Source organism: Terrapene carolina, unplaced genomic scaffold, assembly GCF_002925995.2.
Source record: "Terrapene carolina triunguis isolate 2854851 unplaced genomic scaffold, T_m_triunguis-2.0 Scaffold604, whole genome shotgun sequence".
In the NCBI taxonomy this organism is placed as follows: domain Eukaryota; kingdom Metazoa; phylum Chordata; order Testudines; family Emydidae; genus Terrapene; species Terrapene triunguis.
Window position 1 is genome coordinate 23,707 of NW_020664955.1, and position 13,863 is coordinate 37,569.

Consider the following 13,863-nt stretch of genomic DNA (forward strand, 5'->3'; position numbering starts at 1 on the left):
CCATACACACTATAAGGAGAGTGATCAGTTAAGGTGAGCTATTATCAGCAGGAGAGAAAAAACTGTTTGTAGTGGTAATGAAAATGGCCCCAAATTGCAAATTGGACACCATTAAATTAGGCTTGAATAAAGACTGGGAGTGGATGGGCCATTACACAAAGTAAAACTATTTCCCCATGCTTATTCCGCCCCCCCCCGGTTCCTCACATCTCCTTGTCAATTGCTGGAAATCGGCCATTTTCATTACCACCATAAACAGTTCTTTCTCTCTCCTGCTGATAATAGCTTACCTTAACTGATCACTCTCCTTATAGTGTGTATGGTAACACCATTGTTTCATGGTGTGTGTGTGTGTGTGTGTGTGTGTGTGTGTGTGTATTCCTACTGTATTTTCCACTACATGCATCTGATGAAGTGGGCTGTAGCCCATGAAAGCTTATGCTCAAATAAATTTGTTAGTTTCTAAGGTGCCACAAGTACTCCTGTTCTTTTTGTGGATACAGACTAACACAGCTGCTATTCTGAAACACTGCAAGTCAATGTCATCACATACTGTTTAAACTTCAAGACATCACAATATAGGATCCGATAGTCAAGACACTACCACTACTTTGCACCTGTCCACACCTACATTACATGAAACGGGACTTTTTTTTTTTAAAGTTGGGTGGGCACAGAATTAAGGTAACTTGCCCTTGTAAACTGCTAATTTTGATAGTTTAATGGCAAGATTTTCAAGTTGGATGCCCAACTTCCCTTTTGCCTTTGAAAAGTTTCCCCCTGAATGTACATTCTATGCAGTACTGCACTAAGAGAATAAACATGTTAGGCAAGTAATTGCACACCTTTTATTTAAAATTACACGTGTATCCCAACTCTTATACCCCTTTCTGGCTTCTTCTGACCCTTGGGACTGACAGGAAGGAATCCTAGCTAATCCTGTCCATTCTCTCCCTGCTGCCTTGTGTATCAGGCACCATAAGAAGCAGTCCTGTGATCAGCACTCAGTTTCCTCTGCCTCAGATAAGATAGAATATAAAAACAAAACAAAAAACAAACCACCACACCACCAATTAGATCTGTGAAAAGCAATATCTGAAATGTCTGAGTTTCATCAGCCTAGAAAGAGTTATATATACACACACACACACACACACACACACACACACGTTCCCATTTCAACAGAGTTGAGTTTGTGAACCAGCAAAATAGGTTTGAACATATCTGAGTGGGAGCAATTCAAGTTTTCTCCTAAATATGTATTTTTGAGGTGGTTCTTTGGAGCACCTTTTACTCTAATGTTCTGCTATGAAATATAATGTGGTTTTATTTGTTTGCTTATCCTCTCCCATAAACAAATGCTAACTGTTAATCCCAGCTGGCTGAAAGTTCCCCCAAGGAATACCTGGACATTGTGTTTACTGAATCTGGCTGCGATTCATCCACAAGAAGAACAGGAGTACTTGTGGCACCTTAGAGACTAACAAATTTATTAGAGCATAAGCTTTCGTGGGCTACAGCCCACTTCTTCAGATGCATATAGAGTGAAACATATATTGAGGAGATATATATATTTCACTCTATATGCATCCGAAGAAGTGGGCCGTAGCCCACGAAAGCTTATGCTCTAATAAATTTGTTAGTCTCTAAGGTGCCACAAGTACTCCTGTTCTTTTTGCGGATACAGACTAACACGGCTGCTACTCTGAAACCTGTCATCCACAAGAAAAAAGACAAGCAAAAACAAAACCTGTAGACGTACCCGTGATGTTTATTCACTCATTCCACTCAGAGCCGTCATGTTACATATCTCTATTTTACTGGCACAATTATCAAAGTAGCTCTGAACTAATGCAACCGTTCCGCAAACTTTCCGACACAACAGTCCAATTAGGTTACAGGCCAACTGTAATAGTTTCACTCAAACATTTCAGAGCTAAGCTGCAGAAAAGACTAAGCCTATGCCTTACTGTGTAAATGCTGATTTATATATATTTAGTAAGAATTGAAAGATTAGAGCAAATTAGCATGAGAAATTCTACATGCATATGACAGTACATATGGCATTCAAAAATCACGTTTGTGTGGAAAGCAAACTTAAGACTTACAGAGTTCCCTCCACATTTGACAGTTTATACAGTCTTGTCTAACTGATCAATTTGCAAAATAATGTTCTTTTTCTGTTAGCTAAAAAGCTTACTCACAAGTTACACTAATATTACACAAAAACTATGTTAAAAGAACATTAAGATTGCAAAATCAAGCAATAAAAGTTCAGGAATGCCAGAATTAAGGTTGCCTGTGAGATCTTAATTCAGACCTCTTGTGTGTTTGCACTGTTATACAATCTTTAAATGTGTGATCATATACCATTTTTTCCACAGGACTCTTGCCTCATTTCAGTGCACACTTATCGAGCAGTTAGTCAATATTTTCAAAAGCTCCCTGATCTCAGTTCCAGTAACCTGACCCAGACCCAGCACCGCCTACAGCAACCCAGAGCGGCAATTACAGGTAAAGTCCTGCTCAGCCCCAAACTGGAATGTGCCCAGTGCAGACAGAATCTTTCTGGAATTTAGCTGCTAAAATCTAAAGTCTATCCTGAGCATAAGCAAACTCCAGTTCGTAAAAAGCTTATAACCTAGACAAATTCAGGCAGACTTTCACAGGGGTGGCAAAAGGAACACCCCGACACACAAACCACCAGCCCCCCCGTGAAATTTCTAGTCCCTACTGCAAAGCATGGGGCAACAGAGTGTCTAAGAAATGGTCACCACAATTTAACAAGGGCAAAACATTTTCCCCTAGCCTTGTTCCCAGAAACACCAAAACTATTCTGGCTGAATTTTCTAAAATACTTCAGCATGAGGCAGACACCCAGAATGGAAAATTTCAGCCCAAACAGTTAAGACAAAGTTATAAGCAACTGAAAACAGGGTCATGATGGGAAGCATCAGGAAACCTTAATAACAGTTGGTGAAAGCAGACCCACCTATAATAGATATAGTGAGCCCATTTTTTGAATTTGTTCAAATAGTGAATACAAAGATATTCTGTATTCTCTTAATATTGACACCTCCTCGTCAATTATTGGGAATGGACAACATCCACCCTGACTGAATTGTTAACACTGGTTCTCCACTTGTAAGGTAACTCCCTTCTCTTCATGTGTCAGTATATTTATGTCTCTTCCTCTATTTCAAAGAGAAAGTTGTCATGATTTACCCAAAATTAAAGAGGAGCAATGGGAAGAAAGAAGGGAATATCTATTTTCTAGTCAGGGTAAAATATACCTGTCCTCAGTAGCTATTAATTTCAATTTGTAATGCCATCTCCAAAACAAAACCTGAGGCAGACCCCTGGAATATCAACAGAGCATACTCACTTATGGTCAATTTGCAGTTGTGAGGAAATTCAAATAAAAAGCTACTTTATCACGGTACTAAAGCTTTGTAAAAAACAGTTTGACAGTGCAGAACAAGGCAGTGCCCTAATTAACACCCGACTCCTAATGCTGACCTTTTAGATGTGAACAACAATTTTACAGCAACTCAGAATACCCTTAGTAATGGAACAACTGGACAACCCTCAGTGAGAAGCAAAGTCCTGTCATTCTCACACTCTAGCATAGTTTGAACGCATACTTGAAAGAAAGAGGAAATACCCCCACAGGAGGAGGAAACATGCTCTACAGGGGCATCATTTTTGACTACTTTAAACAGGATATTGCCACTAATCAGCTCTTACCAGACAAAAACCTAGATCAAAGTGAAGTTGTGACATTGTTGTGTTCTTCGAAAGCAAACAGGATGTACACAGGGAAATTCATACATCTAAAAAGCTGTACTCCCCAGTATAAGCATGGAGCTCAAAGGTCTCAAGTAAACTGGATAGTATGATCCAAGACTGCATGTAAACAGAGAAATAAAGACAACTTTAATGTTTTACAGTCTGCTTGGTAACCAGTAAAAATAAATAAAATAAATAAAATCACACCTACTGTAAAGTAACATTTTTCTGTAAATCATTAATAAATACTTGGGAGGAAGGATAGAAATGCCACATACAAGATTGAAACTTGAAAAATCCACCTCTGAGTGGAAAGCTTTGCTAGGCAAGTGTAGAAAACTAAGCCATCAATTTCTACATAATTCAGTTTTTAAACAATTACGTTTCTAGTCATTATAGTATGAGGATAAGCTTCAAACCATGTACTGCATTAATTTAATTATTTGGTAGTGTAAATAGGACCCAAATGTGCAGGTGAAAAGTGTTTTTTTTGTGAAAGATGCAGGTGCCTCAATGGAGATTCTGTCCATTCTCTTGCCCCACCTTCACATGGTTTTAAAATGTACAAACTTGTGCAAAGCTCTAAAGGGAATATTTATACTTTAAAACTGGTGTCCCCGAACAAAGGATTCACAAATGAATTAGTACATGTCTCTTCCCCATCCTAAACAGCAGCACTGAAAAGCCTCTGACATCTTCCCAGAACCGAGTATTTTTCTGTTAACTCTCCTGGTCTGTAGAGAAAGCAATGGTAAACAATTTCTCAACATTATTTCTGTGCTATATTAGTTACTGGCCCACTCAGCTGAAGTGCAATCTTTCATCTATAGTCCTATACTCATTTTTGGCTTGCTGTGGCCTTCATTCTGTACTTCTAAGACCAAGGCTAAGAAAATTTAACTCCTGGCCCTTCTGCCACTGGTCAAAATGTCAACTGAAGTCCAATATATATTTCAAGTAACATGATGTAGTTTTTACAGCATTTCTTCTTTCCTCAAAAATAAAAAATTAAATGTTCCTGATAGTGCAATGCAGGGCTGCCCAGAGGGGGAGGGCAAGGAGAGCAATTTGCCCCAGGCCCCGGGCCCCACAGGGGCCCCCACAAGAATATAGTATTCTATAGTATTGCAACTTTTTTTTAATGGAAGGGGCCCCCGAAATTGCTTTGCCCCAGGCCCCCTGAATCCTCTGGGCAGCCCTGATGCAATGCACTGCCAAGAGGCCAACAGTTATTATCCACCTTATCTTTCAAAACACACTGCTTTTATGTTTGAGATAGTAAAATCTATAGCCTCAGTTTTATAGTGAAGTTAACAAGGGAGTAGGGAGGCTTGTAGATTAGACTCCCAGAGCAGCCAACTAGCACTTCTCTTTTTCTATTGCCCAGACAACCCTGCAGGGAAGGGGGCCTCACGTGGCTTTAGGAGAAAGCCTGGCTCTCTTTCCATTCACTGTCAAAAAGCAGCTGTAATTAAAACAAAATCCCTCCTCTGATCTCCCCCTCCCCATTCTCTAACACAGTCCTTTAAAAAGCATAAGCATTTCAAGTAGAGTTACTAAAATATGGAGGTTTGCCATCAAACATCTGTATTACAAGAAATAAATACAGAATTCTATAAAGAACTAAGGCTTCTAACAGCTTGATTTATCAAAACCAATAGGGATTACAAAGAAAATGCCTGGCACTGATATTCCTATAACTCTTCCTCCCCCGACCCGCACCCTCACTTCCTGGCAGTATTTCTTTTCTGCAGTGAGATCATGGGGGTGGGGAACAGTACTTCTTGCAAGCAATCTGGCTAAACAGTAGGGTTGCTGTAGAAAGGTCTCTCCACTATGCAGCAGACCCAAACGTAGCACATGATTGACACACCAAAATGAAGATCTTTGCCCTTTATAGAACCATAGAAAATAAAACCATAGCAGAAGAATTAACCTGATAGCAATGGCAGCCTGGTATTTAAGATGTAGCTTTGCTGGTAAGAAAGGAGTGAAAGAAGAAGTCATCAACTTAACCGATCTCATGACAAATCAAAGGGCTCCATTAGCAGCTATGTATGTACTCGCACTACTTAAACACTGCTTAAAATTCTGAAGTTTGTATTTCTTAAGAAAATAGCACAAGTGTTTTTAAATGTTTCCCCTCCTCTAAGAAATTTGAAAGTAAGAGCTCTATCCCTACAATTTTTGTTATTTTCTAGTTTTACCACAGTTTCTAATGCAATTAAAATTAACAATTTTGAAACAAACTCTGACATTAGCACAGTTCTGGGAATAAGACTGGTTAATGAACTGCTGTTGCAGAGGCAGGAGAGAGAAAGCAGGAACACAAACATATTACAGTATCACTTCGCTCTCCCTCTCAAAAAACCCCACCACCCCAATGGCTACAGTTTTTTCCTCTAATTTGTTATTAATCAAAACAGGCAGATATGGGGATTATTACAAGAATCAAAAGGTGAGTAAGGAAGAGTTAAAACGGGAGGCTACAATAGGTCATACTGAAAGGTCAACTGTCAGGCTGAAAGGAAGTTACTACTGGAGTTCCTCAAGGATCAGTCTAGGGACCAATCTTATTCAACATTTTCATTAATTACCTTGGCACAAAAAGTGGGAGTGTGCTAACAAAATCTGCAGATGACACAAAGTTGAGAGGTATTGCCAATATGGAGGAGGACTGGAATATCATACAAGAGGATTTGGATGACCTTGAAAACTAGAGTAATAGAAATGGGATGAAATTTAATAGTTCCAAATGCAAGATCGTGCACTTAGGGACGGACAACAAGAATTCTTGCTATAAACCGGGGATGTATCAGTTGGAAGCAACCGAGAAGGAGAAAGTTCAGGACATATCGGCCGATCACAGGATGACTATGAGCTGCTAATGTGATATGGCCGTGAAAAAAGCCTATGCAATCCTAGGATGCATCAAGCAAGATATTTCCAGTAGAGATAGGGAGATGGTATTACCATTAGACAAGGCACTGATGAGATCTTGATGAGATATGATTGCTCTCTATAAATATATCAGAGGGATAAACACCAGGGAGGGAGAAGAGTTATTTCAGTTAAGGGTTAAGGTTGGCATAAGAACAAATTGGCCATCTACAAGTCTCTAGCCATCAGAGTGAAGTTCTGCATCAGCCTTCCAAGAGGAGTAATGGGGGTAAAAATCCTAATTGGCTGCAAGACTGAGCTTGATACATTTATGGAGGGGATGGTATGATGAGATTACCTACAATGGCATATGGCCCATCTGTGACTGCTATAAGCAAATATCTCAAAGGGCCAGAGATGGGACACTAGAGGGGGAGGGATCTGAGTTACTACAGATAGTGTTTTCCCAGGTGGCTGGCAGGTTGGTCTTGCCACATGCTCAGGGTCTAAATGATTGCCATATTTGGGGTTGAGAAGGAATTTTCCCCCAGGTCACATTGGCAGAGCCCTAGATGGTTTTCACCTTCCTCAGCAGCATGGGGCACAAGTCACTTTCTGGTTTGAACTAGAGTAAACGGTGAACTGTCTGTAACTTGAAGACTTTAAATCAAGATTTGAGGACATCAGTATCTTAACCAGAGATTATGGGCCTAGTACAGGAGTGGGTAGGTGAGGTTCCATGGCCAGCAATATGCAGGAGATTAGACGACATGATAATGATGGTCCCGTCTGGCCTTTAAGTCTATGAGATATTTTCTAAACAAAACAAACCCTCTCCCCCATCAGCCAGGAAAGGCAGGCCAAATGTTTGATCTAAACTACTTGACAACGTCCTAATAGACTTAAGCATTACCTTCCTCAGAAATACATTAATGAATGGCTAAAACATCCTGGTACCACCATGCCATGGTGTCCTAAATAATTCCACTTATGCACTGAGATTCCCACATTAAGAGGGAAATTCTAGCCTTCTATCTAGTCTAGATTAATCTAATCTATATCAACAACAGAAATGCTATCCATCCATACAAGTATTTATATGGCCCAGTATCCAAGCTGTGTTACTAATTTTATGAATATTCTAAACCTAAATGAAAAAAAAAAAAAAAAACAGACAAAACTTTGTTGGGCTTAAGTTGTCATGTGTCTTATTTCATTGTCTTTACGTCTTTGTAATATCAAAAGGAATAACCAATAAACTGTCACATTCAGAAGCAGTTTTATTATATAATACAGCAAACTGACTTTGATACTGCATTCCTTTTTAAATGCGCACCATTGGCACCATTTTAGAAGATGGGCCAGTTCTAGAACAGATAACATATTACATATGCACACAGAGAAACAGTACTTGATCAGTCTGTTTTCTGTACCATCTAGCACAGTAGTCCCCAAACAGTGGAGCGGACCCCCTTAGGGGGGGCATGGAGGAACATTCGGGGTTGGGGGGAGCGCAGCAGGACCTGGGCCAGTCCCCATGAGGGGTAGGGGGTGCCACCCAGCCCCGCTCTCAGCTTTGTTCCAGCCCAGCTCCCAGCCGCAGCTCCGCTCCCAGCCCCACCCCCCAGCTGCAGCCCTGGCTTCCTGCTCCCAACAGTGGGGTGGGGGTGCACGAGGTAAAAAGTTTGAGGACCACTGATCTAGCAAGTAGATTTTGTAGCATTATTTTCCAGCTATCATTTTCCACTATCAACTCTTAATCTGGCCTTAATGTTGAATTTGTTTAAAAATACATCATTCCAAGTCCTTTTTGTTATAAATATTTTCAGTCTCTCAAAAAAAAAAAAAAAAAATCAGACCTTCACAAGAACTGTTCTATTCTGCTCATGAGAATTATCTTATGTCTATAACTATTACGCATCCAGAATGTTCCTGAAGTGCTTTACAAATTTTACTAAGTGGACATAAGGAACATATAGTACACACACACACACACGACCTGTCATTTTGCCCATCATACAAGCATGGCCACCTCTGGTCAAATGGTTAACCCAGTGCACAATAATTTAGTGCAAGAAGTCAACACAACATCAATTTGCAACTATAATATAATACACTGAAATAGGAAAAACATAATTATCAAAGTTTGCATTTGGTCAGGCTGGTGCAGCTAATGCCTTCACCTGCCAAGCTTGTAATCCAGTAATATACTATCCCTATGGCCTTGGCTACACTGGCGCTTTACAGCGCTGCAACTTTCTCACTCAGGGGTGTGAAAAAACACCCCCCTGAGCGCAGCAAGTTACAGCGCTGTAAAGCGCCAGTGTAAACAGTGCCCCAGCTCTGGGAGCCGTGCTCCCAGCGCTGTAAGCTAACCCCCTCGGGGAGGTGGAGTACCTGCAGCACTGGGAGAGCTCTCTCCCAGCGCTGGCACCGCGACCACACTCGCACTTCAAAGCACTGGCGCGGAGCTACCGCAGCAGCGCTTTGGAGTTTCGAGTGTAGCCAAGCCCTAAATGTCTTACTCCACTGTGTCTCGTTACACTGGTGGTTTTCTGTTATTCAGATTTTTTTCAAAATAATCCTATGAGAAAGTATTATACTTACTTTAGAAAATAAATAAATAAATAAATAAAACAACAGAGGCAGTGAAGTGAAGTGAGCTCCATACCACACAGCAAGCCAGTGGCAAAGGTGGAAACAGAACCCAGGAGTCCTGACTCCCCAGATTCCTATTCTAACCACAGCATGTTCTAGAAGCAATAGTCGTGAAGTACTAGCATCAGACAAAAGTACCTTTTGGAAACATCCTAAAATTCACCAAGCATTTCAGTATACATCTCTACCCCGATATAACACAAATTCGGATATAACGCGGTAAAGCAGTGCTCCGGGGGGGGGGGGGGGGGGGGCCTGCGTGCTCCGGCGGATCAAAGCAAGTTCAATATAACATGGTTTCACCTATAACGGGTTAAGATTTTTTGGCTCCCGAGGCCAGCGTTATATTGGGGTAGAGGTGTACCTCTAACAGTGTGATGAAAATTAGTCCCATTGTTGCATTTAAAAACACTGAAATATATTTGAAATCTACAAAAAGAAGAGAACATTTATTTCAAAAAAGTATATAATAGCTATGCAGCCATTACACATGCTAGTTTTACTAGCAAAGTTCATTAGGGTTTCTGCAACAGAGACGAGGTGAGATTTTCACCAAGTTCAGCTAAAAATAGAATAGAATGTTTAAAAAAAAAAAAAAATACACTGAGCCTCTGAAATCCGCCTGAAAGCAGTGACAAAGACAGGGCACTGTTTCTGAGAAATACAGCAAAAATTGAAGAGAAGATGAATTGTTCAGTTATTTCAATTGCAGTATTGTCTGTGTGTTTGTATAGGGACTCATACAATGTGCCTTATATCTTGCTTGGAACCTATGGGGCTACATCAAGAACAATCCAAAATAATTTCTTTCCTCCATGCACCACAGCGTTTCTTCCTGTTCCTCTACCTCCCTTACCTACTGCAATGAACCTTGGCTCCATCACTGGTGAAACATATTTCAATGGTTCCTTACAAGGTACTTTTAAAAGAAAGCAACCACCTTCTCAGCCAAGCATTTTGTATTAGGGTATGTCTACACTACGGGATTAATCCGAATTTAGATAATTCGAATTTGGGAAACAGGTTGTATAAATTCGATTGTGCGCGGCCACACTAAGCACATTAATTCAGTTTTTAACCACATTAATTCGGTGGTGTGCGGCCACACTACCCCATTAATTTAACCACATTAATTCGGTGGTGTGCGGCCACACTAACCCTAATTCGAATTAACAAAATCGATTTTGGCTCTACTCCGCTCGTCGAGGTGGAGTACAGAAATCGATTTTAAGTGCCCTTTAATTCGAATTAACTGGCTCTGTAGTGTGGACGGGTGAAGGGTTAATTCGGATTAACGCAACTAAATCCGAATTAAAGTCGTAGTGTAGACCAGGCCTTAGGCTTAAGCACTGCGGATGTTAATCTTTCCTCACTATTCTTGCTAGTAAGACATCTGTAAGGAGATGGTCACTTACTAGAACCTCTTGCCAGGGGCACATCCTGGAGACAGTCTTTATGGTTCCTTTTGGAGAAGACCTTGCAGGCATCACAGCTCATGGCAAAGTGCCCTTCTCTGAAGCATAAAAAGGTACTTATGCAAATCCAAAGAAGTAAAAGTAGCAAGACAAACATCTTAGGCAAGGTCCAAGGCAATTCAAAACCAGCAAAAATTCAACCAAACAAGTGAAATCTACTAAATTAAACTAAAATTAAAGCATGTACAATACTCAAATTACAATTACTTAACGTACTACTTACAACTTCCCTATGCAAAACTAACATGACTGAAAAGGAGAGGCTGGTTTCCATGACTACTTTGGCAGGCAAAAACAGGGGAATTGAGAGATGTTAGAGAGGTGAAGGATCAATCCTCAGTTTATACATTGTAGCTATCGAGGAAGTTCCAGGCCCCTCTCAACTACAGCTCAAAACAAAAAACCCACTGTTTACTGCTTGGCTAAGCATGTGACTTCTACAGTGTGGCTTCATGGAGGCAACTTTATGAAGGATAACTGGGAGTTATCAGCATGGAGATTTAAAGTTATGTGAGTAGATAGTAACCCAAAGATATTTTAGCAATGCACTTTCCAGACATTCAAGAAAAGCCAGTCCTTGCCCTGTGGAGCTCACAGTCTAAGGACAGACAGGCAAGTAGAAATACTTGATGAGACATGACAGAGGAAGGGCAGACAAGATATCAAGCAGCAGGATTTATCATTAGCAAACTCATGAACTGCACTCAAAAGCTAATCCAGTTCCACTCCACATTGGCTACCTCCACTATTTCTATTAGAACTTGCCATGAAATGTAAAGTCTTGAGATCAGTTTGGTGTTTCTCAATGACTGGTCCATGGACCAGCACCAGTCCACAAGGGCTCGTCTATACTACCCGCCAGATCAGATTAGACGCAATAAATCGACCGCCGAGTGCTCTCCCGTCAACTCCGGAGCAAGAGGCACAGGCGGAGACGACGGGGGAGCATCAGCAGTCGACTCACTGCAGTGAAGACACCGCGGTGAGTAGATCTAAGTACATCAACTTCAGCTACGTTATTCACGTAGCTGAAGTTGCATAACTTAGATCGATCGCCCCCGCAATGTGACCAGGCCTAAATTTGGCGTTTATTTTTGGTAACAAGGAGGTTACACCATATCTACACACATTTAAGCAATTAAATAATTTTATTTACATTTATTCACTCTTAATTTTTACATATGGTATTATGCTAGAAATGGTGAATGATGCATTTCTTGTTTAATAGATAATGATAAATTTTTTACCTGTGATTTGTATCAAGCTCTAGTTGATGGAAATTCAAAGTAAATTAAAAATACCACATTTCAAAGTGTTTTAAAATTAGTTAAATAAAGCTATCTTACATGTGTTGGATAAATAAGAAGAAAGTTTATCAAAACACGTTCTCCGTTTAAAACTAACTGTTGTATGAAGAAAAGAAAGTATTATCTGTAGTCAGTGAATTTAACTCTTTCTGGTCATGATGTCCTTCAAGATTTTAGAACTGGTAGATCTCATCCTCTCAAACCTAGTTTTTATTTAAAGATTGGAAGAGGAAACAAGCTCTTCTGTTTTGTAAAGTCTACACTGGACAGAGATATGCGCCTATATGTGCAAGAAGAAACATGAGCCAACTTGTTAGGAATTAGAAAATAAACCAAGGGCCCGTAATTTGTTTTTTAACTATGCCCACATAGGAGTCTCTTATCCCACTGAATTCTGCAACTTCACAGAATATTCTCAAAACAGGTTCATAGTGCTTATTCTCTGTAACTCAAAGACAGTTAAAAAGGGCCAAACTATATTATAAATTCATACAGAATTTTAAAAGTTTACCAGACACCTACTAGCCTGAGGATTAAACCTACCAACCAGGGTGAGAAAGACCTGCAATTTAAAGAAATACAATAGTTTTGTCCATTTACTATATACTGTATTTAGTTGAAACATTACAATTTTCTATTCAATGAAGTTTAAAATGTTGCTGTTTTTCTTGGGGTTTTCATACCCTTCTTTCCCTTCCTGGCTTCATTTCCACTTTCTTCCCTGTATTCAGTTATGATTCATCCTTCCCTACATTACTTTCAGTGTCTATTTCATCTGTACTTCCTTTCCATGCATTCTCTTCCACAAGTTCTCTGCCAACCTCTTACTTTACACATATCCCACCAACCTTACCCTTCCTCTTTTTATCCCACACAACCATATTCACACCCCACCAGCATTTCCGCAGTTTCAAGAACTGAATGTTGCATCAGTTCACACGCAGTTCAATTTAAGAAGGTAACCTTACAATCATACAATCTAGAAACCACTTTTTTTTTTTTTTTTTTTTTAAAGATGAAAGCTTATATTTTCTTGGAAACTTACTACACGCCATGGGGAAGTGGATTTTAAGCATTATATTAGTGCAGATGCAATACTGTATTAGCAAAATATGGTGGGTATTTTTATTTTGCTTTCACAGAAACCTTTTATGTAGTTGAAGGAAATATAAACAATAGTCAAGTTAAGCCTTTAGAGCAATGATTCTCAGACTGCCGTCTGTGGAAAGCTGGCTGATCACATGATGCTGGCTTTCCTTATTTCCAGCTATTGAATCACATTAAAGATAGCTGAACATACATTAAATACTTTCTAATATTACCTTTCCATGTAAGCAATTGCTGTAAGGATACTACAGGGATGTCATGTCACCATCAGTAAGCAGGGAGATGTTCATATGTATCTCTTAAAACATAGCTCACCTTGTTAAGTTTGAGTGTTAGAGTGCTTTAGGAATGCTCTCTATAGACTGGGTATACTTTCATAGTTTTCCTCATCCAGTTTTATTCCTCATTCAATAGAAAACTGGAGAGCAGTAATGCCCTGCTCTTTGCAAAACAAGTATTTCCTCCAAAATTCCCTCAAACCGTTAAGTTGTTAATGAGCAACCTGTCAGCTGTTAGATATGTCAAGCTATAGCCACTCTAAGCCAAGGCTTTAAAAAACCCACTAGAACTGAACATTTATAATTGGCATTTTTATTAAAATATAGCACATAAAGTTCCAGTAAGTGGTTTTCCATTCTACCTAAGTG

At 39.8% G+C, this 13,863-nt stretch overlaps 1 protein-coding gene across 2 annotated transcripts in view; it reads right to left on the bottom strand.

Moving 5' to 3' along the window:
* Window positions 1-13,863, bottom strand: part of NUDT3 (nudix hydrolase 3) — a 29,159-nt gene that overhangs the window by 10,056 nt on the left and 5,240 nt on the right. Inside the window, exon 2 of one of the 2 annotated variants that reach the window (XM_026659180.2) lies at window positions 3,748-3,906. The exons of the other annotated variant lie outside the window; for it this stretch is intronic. Coding sequence (XP_026514965.1) covers window positions 3,748-3,783 — 36 coding nt within the window. The 5' untranslated portion in view covers window positions 3,784-3,906. The remainder of the gene's footprint in view (window positions 1-3,747; window positions 3,907-13,863) is intronic. 2 annotated transcript variants of the gene reach the window in all.